Source organism: Protopterus annectens, chromosome 17.part0 (genome assembly GCF_019279795.1).
Source record: "Protopterus annectens isolate FY-2018-M chromosome 17.part0, PAN1.0, whole genome shotgun sequence".
In the NCBI taxonomy this organism is placed as follows: Eukaryota; Metazoa; Chordata; order Ceratodontiformes; family Protopteridae; genus Protopterus; species Protopterus annectens.
In genome coordinates, this window is record NC_056751.1 from 586,543,263 (window position 1) to 586,555,544 (window position 12,282).

The 12,282-nt window shown below is 41.3% G+C and overlaps 1 protein-coding gene across 1 annotated transcript in view; it reads left to right on the top strand.

The window, feature by feature from the left end:
- Window positions 1–11,804, top strand: part of PPP1R12C (protein phosphatase 1 regulatory subunit 12C) — a gene marked incomplete in the record, with an annotated part of 1,670,410 nt that extends 1,658,606 nt beyond the window's left edge. Inside the window, 1 exon segment of the mRNA XM_044059211.1 lies at window positions 348–11,804. Coding sequence (XP_043915146.1) covers window positions 348–434 — 87 coding nt within the window.
- Window positions 11,805–12,282: the final 478 nt, after the last annotated feature.

The following is a 12,282-nucleotide window of genomic DNA, read 5'->3' on the forward strand; positions in this document are numbered from 1 at the left end:
AGACTTTTCTCTCCCTTAAGTTTCGGGAAAGAGGACATTTAAGTTCTCTGTAATGAGACATCCTGCTGCACCACTCACCAGGCTGTTAAAAAAGGGGTCACAGTCAGTTGCCTGTTATTGATTATGCTCACGCTTGCAAGATGATCTGTGTTCAGAGATAAGCTAAATTATTGTTAAATATTTTTTTTTGTTAATGCTAAGCAACAGCAGTAGGTTTAGCAAAGCCAGTAAATCGGTGAGAATTGGCAGATGACATACAGTGGTTTGCAGTAGTGAGGTTGGCATAATCCATTTGGAGAGAACCAGGAAAAATGTAGCCATCTGAACACAATTTTTTTGTTTTACAGGTTTTATCAGATCTGAAAGCAGATAATCAAAGATTGAAAGACGAGAATGCTGCACTGATACGTGTAATAAGTAAGTTATCAAAGTGAGGAAGGAACTGGTAAGGGTGTGTACAGCACGAAGATGCACCCAATTCCTCGCACTGTTCTGCAAGCCGCTCAGCCTTATGAGAACAGACCAAGGCTAGTGACGCTGGTGTCACAGCTTTGTCCAGAACCAGTCATGGAACAACGTAGAATTCATGCCAGATGTCCTCAAAGGGAAATGGTATTCTGCAAAGGCGGTTTTCATTACATGGAGAACTTCATCACATTTCTGGGTCTTGGACAGTACACTGCACTGATGTGTCGATTCTCAGCAAGTTGTAATATAAAAAGATATATATGTATATTATATTGAACTCTTACCATCACAGCTGGTATGGGCATTGTTCAGAGGATGAGGCAATGTTGCCTCCTATCTCAAAGTAGATTACCACCAAAAGGTTTTCAAGGATAAAACTGAAAACTACTTGAATGGCAGATGTCACCTCTCAGCACATTCTCAGGGGCTATATTGCCATTCCTTTTCTTTTTTTAAAGTTTTACTTTTTATTTTATTTGTTTTCTCCCCCCCCCCCCCTTTGAATTTCTAAACATTTTTGAATAGGTGCCAGGAAGCCCTTGCAGTCAGATAATGGTTGTATGAAGTGGGGCAACTATGTCTTTGGTTTAAAGGATTTATGAAGAATTGAAGAGGAGGTTTCTGACTGAAACTAATTAATGTTGAATTGGTAAATGATTTGGGAATCTAAATCAATAGAAACAGTTGCAGGAAAAAGTTAATGTTATGGTATTCTTAGTCTTAGAACCAGCCAAGTTGAACTTCCTCCATCTGCCACTTTTTGCTGCTTTCCTTCCAGTGGCAGTTTTTCTAATACAGTTCCCACCCCAGTTTATTTTTTTCTTGTATTTTGCTCTACAGACTGTTATTTGTGCTTGCTTGTCTCTTGTAAGTAATGATTTCAGGTTGTACAGATACATGTAAATATGAAACCAAATGACAAAATAACAAGCCTATAAGAACTCTGCACACTGTTACAGTAGCATCTGCCCTCCCTTATTTTCCTATGCTGTTTCATGGCACAGGGTTTGAGTCATTTGTGAAAAGCAAACTGCATTCTTATTTGGTCTTTCTGTCAGAGCTGTTCACTTTCTTTTTAGGTCATGACCCTCACAGAGGTGAACTAGAAAAACTTATTACTGTGATGAGCTTGTTGGTGTTTCTTTGCATGGTGTGTGCAGCACCTCCAGTATGATGTCTGTCCATCAGTACAAGCTTAACGTTGCAGTTGGGCACATCCAGGTGGCACCTCTGCCTGTGGCACATGAGCATCAGGTAGACTGATGGCAACCTCCCTCTAGCTGGTCTAGGAATGGAGATCCTTCTACTGTCTGCCATTGGTGCTGTACCCCCTTCCCCTTATTGATGCTAAGCAGGGAGACATTTAGGACAGCAGTAGTCTTCACTGCCTCCCAAGAGATGTTAATTTCAAGAATGTCTGGGATTCTTGCCCTTTCGATGAACAAGACTGTAATACCCTGAGTTTTTTCATGGTTGGGGTTGATGAACTTTATTTTATTGCCTTATAAGTAGTGTAGCATTTGCATATGATGTCCTCTGTATACTTCCATCTGCCTTTGATTAAACCTGTGTTACTTGCATGCAGGGTTTTTAGCATCCCAGCTGTGTAGCACAGAAGGTTAACAAGGTTTAAAAATGTTCTTGCTTTAAAAGAACTAACCATTGCATATTTCATTTTTATGGGAGTACATTACATCATATTTTGTCAGTCCTGCACATGAGTTTGTAAAGGGTGGCTAGGTGCGAGTAACCTATTAAGTAGGCCCTTATCACATATTTTTATTCAGTAGGAGAGTGTCACTGCTTTGAATGTAGGTATAAAAGAATTGTTCCATTCTAACCCCATCTGAAGTTTTCACCAGCTTGGTGTGGCAGGGAGTGCATGATCATGAGCCACAGCTGTGGCAGTATTCCCCACTAATTTGTTTGTGGAGACCAGCTCCTTTCCTTTTTTAATGCTAATATCATGGTGAAGACTGTGAATAGTCATCTGAAGTATGTTTTTACCTCATTTCACAGTTCCAGCCACAGACATGCATACACATGCTTACAAGGTATCTTTACCTACGTTTTAAATGCTGGCCAAATACATTATCCTGGGGTGTTGAAATGGGAGCAGAGGAACTAAAACTGTGCCATGCAAAAAGAAAAAAGAAAAAAAAAGGTTAAACAGTGACTGAATATATATGTATATATGGAAACTATTTTATATACGCCAATGCAGCAATGTGCAATATGCATGGAATATTTTTAAAAAGAAAGATATTATATTGTATTTGTTACAGCAGCTTAGCTGCCTTGTCTTAAGCACAGGAAAGTAAATTGCTGTTGTAATGCCTTCTGTTGTTACTAATGTGTTTTGTTTTGTTTCTGCAAAGGCAACACCAGTTAGCTGTTTTAAGTAAATCTGTAGATAGAATGGCATCCTACTGAAATAATGTTTTCGCACTAAATTGTTTAAATGTCACTATGGATGGCAGGGTAAATTTGCTGTGGATATCCCATCCGTTTTCTTGACGTGGTAGCTGGTTGTAGCACTGTAATTTGCAAACATGAAATAACTTCACTATTGATTAAGCTTGCAGGTAGATAATAGGTGGGCTGTCTTTTAGGAGCCACCAATGGAAAGAAAATTAGAAGTTACCATTTTAGTTGTGATGGGCAGCATAAACTATGCCCAATCTCCCACTGTTGATTACTAAATGTTTATAGCAGTTTGCATATTATATTTTATATTTGCTGCTTGTATGCTACCAAGTTTGCCATGAAGGGTAATTCTGGTACTGTGCTGAAAGGAACACAGAAAAAAATTCACAGAAAAGATTAATGCTACCATAGCAACCAGTTTGGAATGCATTTAAAACACTCCGTTGATTTCTCATTTTCTATTTTGCTGTGTAAATATGAGTACTAAAATCAAAATATCTAGCCTGTCTGTGTAGTACAGTGAAATTAAGTCCAGTCTGTGACTGGAGTTCAGATAGGTGGTTGAGTGCTAGAAGACCTAGTCAAAAGAGGATAAGGGTGAGCAGTTTATGGTCTCGGTCATTCTTGGAGGAGGAGGGTGTGATGGTTCCCATCATGCTGACTCTGTTGCTGCTGTGCAAGCAGCGGCTTACATGAGCAGGTATCGAGAAGGGTGACCCTGCTGCTGCACAAGCCAGTGACTGTAGCCTTTGTCCCCATGTGCAAAGGAGCACATAGAGGGGCTTAAGTAGTACCTGCAGTGAAATAGATGTCCATGTCACCACCAGGGCGTGGCGTTAGGGACTGTGGAAGCACCTACATTTGGAATGTCAGCAAGGACACTAACAGCCATTACAATGGCCTGTATTGCAGTCTGATGGATGGGCCCTCACCCTAGTACTCTACTTATTATGTACCTAGTATAAGGAAGCAAATGGACTCTGATCAGTTGGGGGAAGTTTGATAGTAATCTCGCACAAGATTAAAAAGGTACAGGGAAAAATAGTCTGGCTTAAAGAACAGTTCTGAAATTACGTATGACGGTATTATAGAATAGATTTTGCATAGTTAATGTGAAAGACAAAATGAGCATAAGTACTTAATTCCAAGCATTAATATTTTCTGTCTCTCTCTGTGATCATACACTGCCATGAGTACCCTGCGGTTTCGTTTCACAGTAACAGGGAATAAAAAATATCTGTTAAAGTTTAACTGTAATTACTGTATAGTAAATGTTTCTATATGAGCACTTTGAAAGTATATACTTGGATAAACCATGCGTCTTGAGAGAGAATTTTGCTCATAAACTTAATAAACATATTCACCGTCTCATTTTAATTCAGCTCTGGTAGTTTTTTTGTCCATCCATCCTTGGCATTAATACTTCTTTGGTAAGGATTCTTTTTTCTGAGAAGGGTGCCATTTGAATAGACATATCAAGTTCTGCTAATAATAAAGTTTAGTGTTCATTTTACCGCTGAATACTTCTTCCATAGGGAGGAACTGCTGGTTGGGATGGTGGTCTGTTATCAAGACTCAGCCTAGTAGCCATAGGCATTACTGCGGGGGCTCTCCTTGGTCTTTCATGCAGTTGAGTTTATCCTATCAGTGTCTGCCATATTTCTTAGATGCTTCTGCACTCTGGACGCACAGTTATTTACAACATACTCTGTGACATAACTTCACTTGCCATCTAAATAACTTCACCTAGCCTCTGAGCCTACCAGTTCTTCTCCAGACTGTCTGGTTCTCAGTCCTGCGCATATTGGTGAAACATTCTTATGTTTAATTCCTAGATACAAATCTACAGTGTGTCCCTGGGTCCATCGTGTTACTAGTCAAGACTTACAATGGCTTGAGTTTTTCTGACTTGAGAAGGAGCACAGTATGAAGTATGCCATAAGTGGCAAATGTTTAATGTTGCTTCTTTCAAATGCTGGAGGGAGATGTTTCTGACCTGTCTCATTGTCATAAAAATGACTGCATTTGAAAGCCCCCTTGTTCGTGGATTGGCAGGAGGGTCCCACTTACAATCCTAAGTTTCAACCAGAGAGCCATCAAAAGTGCTAAAATTCAGAGGGTAGGCTATAGTTTGCTCCAGTCCATTGCAGAAATAGCCTCCCAGTTCCTGCAGATACTGAGCTTGTCCTCTTCAAGTGAGGGATGGAGTCTGCACCAGTCCACCTCTGTGGAAGGAAAGAGACCCAGAAAAGGTGCACTCTTGTTTCATACCCTAGTGGTGCATTCTGAAGTGTTAAGTTCTGCCTGGCCACTGGCTGATCAGTCAGACCTAGAAGCTGACTGGCTTTATCTCCTAGGGAGTGGGCTTTGGCATTATCTTACCCAAAGGTCAAGACTGCTTGAATCTAAGGCCTTCACTGAGGTTCATCATGGTCTGTTGGGACACATCAAAAGTGCTGCTGGGTATCCCTTTGCTAAGACTTGCATGTCAGGACCTAGTTATCAAGCAAAATGTTTCTGTTAGGGGAACTCAAATTTTGGGTGCATTACCACACCATAGGAAATATGGGCTGATATTAATAATGGTCCTGTTTAGGCCTGTTGCCCAAGTGTTGCTTTAAAAAGAATGCTTGCAGGTGCCAGTTTCTCTTTTGCTTCACTGCTGACATGCATACATTTTTGGATGAGCTCATTCCTGGAACAAGTGGAGGAGTGGAAGACTGCCTTCAACTCAGACTTCATTGAAGTGTGTTGAGAACCCAAAGGTCAGCATCTGAGGGAGAAAATGACAGACTGTCATTTGTACCATACAGCTGTTTTGTATAACCCTATTTTGAAGAGACATATAGTTTCAAATGGTCCTCTGAGTACTGGCCTATAGCCACTGTTTCTTCCCCTGAGTACTTCTAAATGTGCATGTGGGGAGAGGATGGTGAACAACCCCATCTCGGCTAGTGGATAAGGATGACATTTTTTTACTGTGGAAGCATGCTGCTTCTGCTTCTGTGGTCCCCAAGGAAAGTGGATACCTTATATAAGTCCTAGACTTCGTGAAATAAGTCTTATGCCCATCATCAACAAGCTGAATTTTTGTTATCTTGTGGATCCATCTTTGGTTCCAGAGACATTTGACTGCTTTGCCACCAGACAGTATCTGTACATTTGGAAAGGTGTGGCAGAAAGATGCATTTCTGTTTTGTTTTTGGGTTTAAGTACTTCATTTATTCATTATAATTGTCCAGATTTTAGTCCTTCCTTGTGGATGGGCATTAAAAAGCTTGCTAACCACAGTGGTAAAAGATGACCTAGTCAGAACTCTCTGTCCACAGCTCTCACAGTAGGCTATAGTTTGTCCTTCTGTAATTTTGATTGCACTCATGCTGTGACCAGGGGTGCAGACTCTTGTATTCTTCTATAGCACAGCTTGTGAGAGACTTGTCACTTTTCTTGGAGGAGCTTCACAACAGCACTTGGAACACTAAGTTCAAGGGGGAAGTGCTGTTCAGTCAGATCTGATGGATGACCTTTTCAGGAGGATGCAGGTCTTCACAGAATCTACAATGGGCAGTTCAACAAATTTTCATTCTCTCAAATCTTGGGAGTAATTTCATTTAAGTCCGATCTACTCTGCTGTCAGATCAAGATATTTCCAACGGGTGTCCTGAATGTCAGATCTTACATTTTCTGTCTTCCACAAGAAAGGTTGCAAGTTTTGATAGATTTTTTTCCCCGTATCTCTTAGTAGAAACAGCTAATGCCAGGGGCTTTTATGAAGGTAGTGGGATTCAAGTTCTCATTCATCCTTAATGTCCCCAGCCCAAGAGTTTTATGAAAGCAGTCCAGTGGTATCTACAGAGAACCTATGGAACCAAAGTTCACAATCTATAGAACATACTCTGCCACTGCTTTCAGTTTCATTTGTGTAAAGTCAGATTGCTATAAGTCAGATAAAAAATAAGACCTGTCCTTTGGTTACACAGACATGGACTGATGTAGACCCATGCAGGCTTATGCTTTTCCTACACCACATTTGGCAGGCAAAATCCTGAGTGTCGGTGTCCGATTTGATGTGCAGCTCTCACTCATCACATGCTCTGCCCCGTATGTATCAGCTAATACCAGGAATTTTTTACCCCAGATCTAGAGTCAGGGAAGGTTATCCTTTGCTGTCTGCACATTGAGAAGAGGGCTCGTAGGATGCAGAGGTCCCTAACTCAGAGCTAGATAAGGACTACAAAACATTCCTTCTATGTAGTTTCCCTCAAATGTCCCCAAGAAAGAGATGAAGTTTGGATTGTCCTTCCTCTTTGGAACACCTCTGTATAAAGGCTGCTGTTTCTGGCTTTGACATCCTTTGGATAGCACGTCTACACCCAGGAATGCATATGCCCCCTACTGACCACCTACCAGAGAGGATTGAGATCCTTTACACTTTCTAGAGCCAACTCCTCTGAGATCTTTGCAGTCCAGAAAGGTTCCAGACTTTACACAACTTTTCCATCTTGCCATTTGCAAAGGATTCTAAGGCTTTGCATGATTAGAGCTGTTGTCCTCAGGTATTTTTGTGGTCGGATTCTTCAACTCTGTCTCCCTCCTTTCCTGGTTTTAGCTATACTCTCTGAAGAAGGTATTGGAAAAGCTTCCAGCCCTTCTTGTCTCCTGAGTCAAGGAGGAATCTTTCAAGACCCTTCTTATGGCTTCTGCAGTACACTTTCATGTGTCCTGTGCTAGTTTTGACATTGCTGTGGTGATGTTGATTCTAGGACAGGTTGTTTTGCTTCATGCCTACATTGAATGGTGTAGTTCAGGCTATTCTCTAAGAGCAACCATGGGCAAATCATTCAAGATGTGCCCTTCTGGGAAGAGATCATCTTAAGGCCTCCCAATAGATGTTTGAGGTTCAAAAAGGAGGTGTCTAGCATTAACCACTGCTTAAGGTCTCTCTAATCCAGCCTGTCCAGGTCATCCTCTTAAGAAGAATAAATTCCCTTCAGTGGTCTCTTTCAGGCAAAATCCACAGATGCATTGCAGATCACCATAGACTACTTTTACAAAGTAGGTCTCACCTTAAATCTTCAAAAGTCACAAGCTCTTCCTCAAACAAGGATCCTCTTTCCGAGAGCCCTCATAGATTCAGTCCAGCAGAAAGCCGTCCTTCCCTAGGACAAGATAGCTTTCCTGACAGGCCACCTGACCAGCCTACTTCCAAAACAACAAATCCTAACAAGGGAATTCTTGACGATTCTGGGGTACATGGCATCCTTACTATCCCACTTGCAGAGTTACAAATGAGACAATTTCAGTTGTTCCTGAAAAATGCTTGGGGACAGCATTCTCAACCCTGGAAACCTTTATTGCTTCTCATTCCATGCCTGAAAAAGAGAGCTCCTGTGGTGGAAGAATATCATACAGCAGAACCCAGCAGAGGTAAATATCTCTTTATCGGATTCAGAAAAGACCATCACCACAGACAGTTGAGGCATAGCTTGAGAGGCCCACTCTGGTTCTCTGAAAGTGCAAGGCATTTGGATAACTCAGCAGAGAAAAGTGCATATAAATCAGAAGGAGCTCCTAGCAGTCTCCCTGACCATAAAGGCTTTTCAGCAGGACACAAGACCAGGGACCCTATAGATCTATGCAGACAGCACCAGAGTGATGTGCTCTGTCCTACCGTTTGTGCACCCTTTTGAGAAAGATTTGGATGCTGGCTCAAGAAATAGGGCTAACCCTCATAACATCTTATATTGCTGGTCAGGTCGATACCCTGGCAGATTTTGTAAGCAAGATTCTTCTAGACCCCAATGAATGGATGCTGAAGAGAGAGGTCTTCCTGGATCTAACTTTATAGTGAGGGGAGTTTCCCTCGATAGACCTGTTCGCTTCTCACCACAGCAAACTACAGTAGTTCAGCAACAGAACTCGACAGACAGGGACATGGAAAATAGATGCTTTCTCTTTCATGTGGGCAGACTTGTTCCTGTATGCATTCCCACCATTGCTTTGATTCTCAGGGTACTGATAAAAGTCAGGGAGGACAGACCCAGCATGATCCTAGTGGCCCCCTTCTCCTGATACCTAGCGAGGGGAGATTCATCACTCTGCTACAGGAAGTAGAGCTCAGCAAAACCAAGGGATCAGTTTTTCATCCTCAACCTAGCCACCCTCAGGTTAACAGGCTGGAGGATTAGGTTTTGACACCAAGGAATGCCCTGTTATGGGCATGCTTTTCATTCTGATAGAAGAAAGGAAACCTATTACCAGGAAATTCTACTTGGCAGAATGGAAAAGAATTTCCACCTGGTGTCACAGCAAGAGCAACATCCTTTCACAGGCAGACATTAACTCATTCTTGCATTACCTGTCAGGCCTGTTTAGACTGGTACTTTTCCTACTCCAGCATTAAAGTTGCAGGCAGCTGCCGTATTAGCTTGCCTGCACATTGCACCACCTATCTTCTTACACTGCCACATGAAACTTTTCTGAAAAGGGGTGATTCATTTGAGACCACCCAAAAAGAACCCTATTGCTGCCTAGGATCTAAATTTTGTTAGAAAAAATAACCTTATCCCCCTTTCAGCCTGCTGTCAGTGCCTGTCTAATGATGCTTACCTGAAAGACCACTTTTCTTATAACTGTCATATCAACTGGGACAGTTTCAGAGGTATGAGCCATCATATATAAAGAACCCTCAGAATAATCCCATCCTTTATGCCTAAAGTGGTATCAGAACTTACCCTAAACCAGGCTGTCCACCTACCAGACTTCTTTCCAAATTCACAGAATAGGGCAGAGCAAGTCCTTCATTCCCTGGATATGCACAGGCAGATCAGGTGCTATCTAGACGGGCCAAAAGCCCCTAATAGAGCAGAGCAGTTACTGGTGGCTTTCTCAGAGGGTAAACGGCATGCCTGTCTTCAAACAAATTGTTTCAAAATGGATAGAAAGCTGCTTTAAGTTCTGTAACACCATGGAAAAAGACCTGCCTGGGCTTATTAAAGCCCACTCCACTAGGTATGGGGCATCTACCACTACCTTCATGAAAGGGGTCCCTACCCAGTCTGTCCTAGAAACAACCACATGGTACTCAGTGAACACCTTTACAAAATGCTGTAACCTAGGCAATGTCTCCAGGGTTAGAGCAAGTTTCACTACTATCATCCTGCAAAACCTCATTTCCTAAGGTTATATACATGTCCTACCACCCACCTGTTAGCTTTGGGAGCCCTTCCAAGAATTAATTCTGCAACATTTCATACAAAGAGCATAGTGCAATTTTCACACTTACCATAATTGTAAATGTTTGAGTTAGATCAGTGTTGCAGTACATACTCCTGTCCTCCATCTCCTCTTTCTGCTGACCACTTGTCTCCCCCTTGCTGGATGTAAGTTATAGAGGAGTTTTCTGCAGAGAGTCCTCTTATCTACATTACCCTCCCCCCAGCCCCCACCTCCTATCATTTTCTCCTTTTGCAGTCAAATTCAGACAACTGGGGAGTTTGTGCTATCCTTGGGAATCAGACTGCTTGTTCACTGCTTAGAAAGACCTGAAGATGGCACTGACGGGTTACTGTTCTTATACCCTGACATACAAGCATCTATTATCAGACATCCATTGGTTAGTGATGAATCAAAGACACAGGAAATTGGGCTGGTCGCAGGCTTATGCATGACAGGAAGACCCAAGAATCAGTACTGCAACATTTTGATCTATTCCAGCATGTACAATTATGGTAAGTGAGACATTACTGTACTTTATTTCTTCTCTTGGCCACAAGAAAAAGAAAATTTCTTGAAAGTGTTAAGGTGTCAGACCAGCTCACTCACTGCCAGTGAGGGACTCTACTGTATTCATAGATTTCTATTTTCTTCTGGCATAGTTCCTTAGGAAGCCACTAATGACTTGAGAGTTACACGTCATCTGTGGCTGAGGTGTTGTCCCCTTCAGGCAAGGGAGAACCTCTCTTTATGTGGTGAAGATGTACTGCATTACCTGGGTTAAGATGCCCAATTCCTTGATAGTATCCCAGCAGTGACCCCTTTTTCCAGGGAGTCTCCCAGGAAAGGAAAACAAAAAATTAATGTTACGTCTCCTGTGTTTTAACTGTGAATAGAGGTAAGATTTGCCAAGGGATTACTTTTTGCTTTTAATGTTTGAAATCATGTTTTTTTTCATTGACTGTAAATAGAAAACAAAAAAGATTTCCATTACATTCTGACTCTGATTCCCATCAGGAGAGCAGGGAATAGAGGGGGAGTGTTTTTCTTTAGTGATTTCTCCTCAAGCTGAAGATTTTGATTCCAAGGAAAGTTTTACTTCCGATTTCCCTCCATAAGAGCTATCATTTTCCTAGAACTTAGCTAAAACTAAATATGTATTTCAAAGAGAACAGAATTAAAACTCTGTTTCCCAGCAAAAATATGATTGTTACAGTTGGATGCTGTACAACCTGCAGCTGTCCCTCCTGTTTTTTTTTTTTTATCGTTTTTAAAGGATGTTTTCTTAACAACTTGCAGCTTGCCTGACAGTCAATCTCCTGCTCGTAAAGCATCCAGCAGGTTAGATAAAGTACCTCAGACGCGTGTATAATATGTATTATTCTAACCCTAAAGTAGACCCCACAATTATTTCCCTGTCTAAGCTTTCTGATGCTAAACTGATTGTGATTACTAACCCCATTCTCACTTACAAGGATGGGGAATGCCTTTGTTGGATTTGGAAAGAAAGTTTGTTTCTGCTACTTCGGTTTCAGAATTTTGACTTGTCAGACTCTCATGTTGAAAATCTTTGATTTCTTTTCAGAACATGAGAATTAACCTTCTGTCTTCTGAGATTAAAAATATATTTAATTCCCTCAATTGTATCATCTTCGTCTTTTCATGTATCCAAACACTCCATAATGTGTTTCTGTGATTCTGCTGATGCTTTTTACAGAGATGATGATTTGTTATCCCCAGACCTTTCTTATTCTTCTGTCAAGCTTCATCTTTCAGACACTTCTGCCTATCTGCTTAGACCCCTGCTTTCTACCTTTTTCTCAACTCAAGCAGTTTTTGAAAGGGGCTTTTACATATGTGTTCACCTAGAACACGGGTGGCTGCTCATTACTATCTTGACTTTGTACTTGAAAAGCTAACAGTTTTTCCATTTGAACCACCTCAGCCAGTTGATTTGAGGCTGTTAACTTGGAACACTATCACTCATTGTTCTGACTTCTGCAAGAATAGTATCTGAGTTACAAGCTTTTATGGTGACTCAACCATACCACGTTTTCCACAAGGATACATTTTTTTTTTTTTTTTTTAGAACAAAACCCTCCTTTTATGCCTAAAGTGGTTTCAGAGTTTACATTGAGCTTAATATATTGATCTCCCTGTACTTTTTCCAGA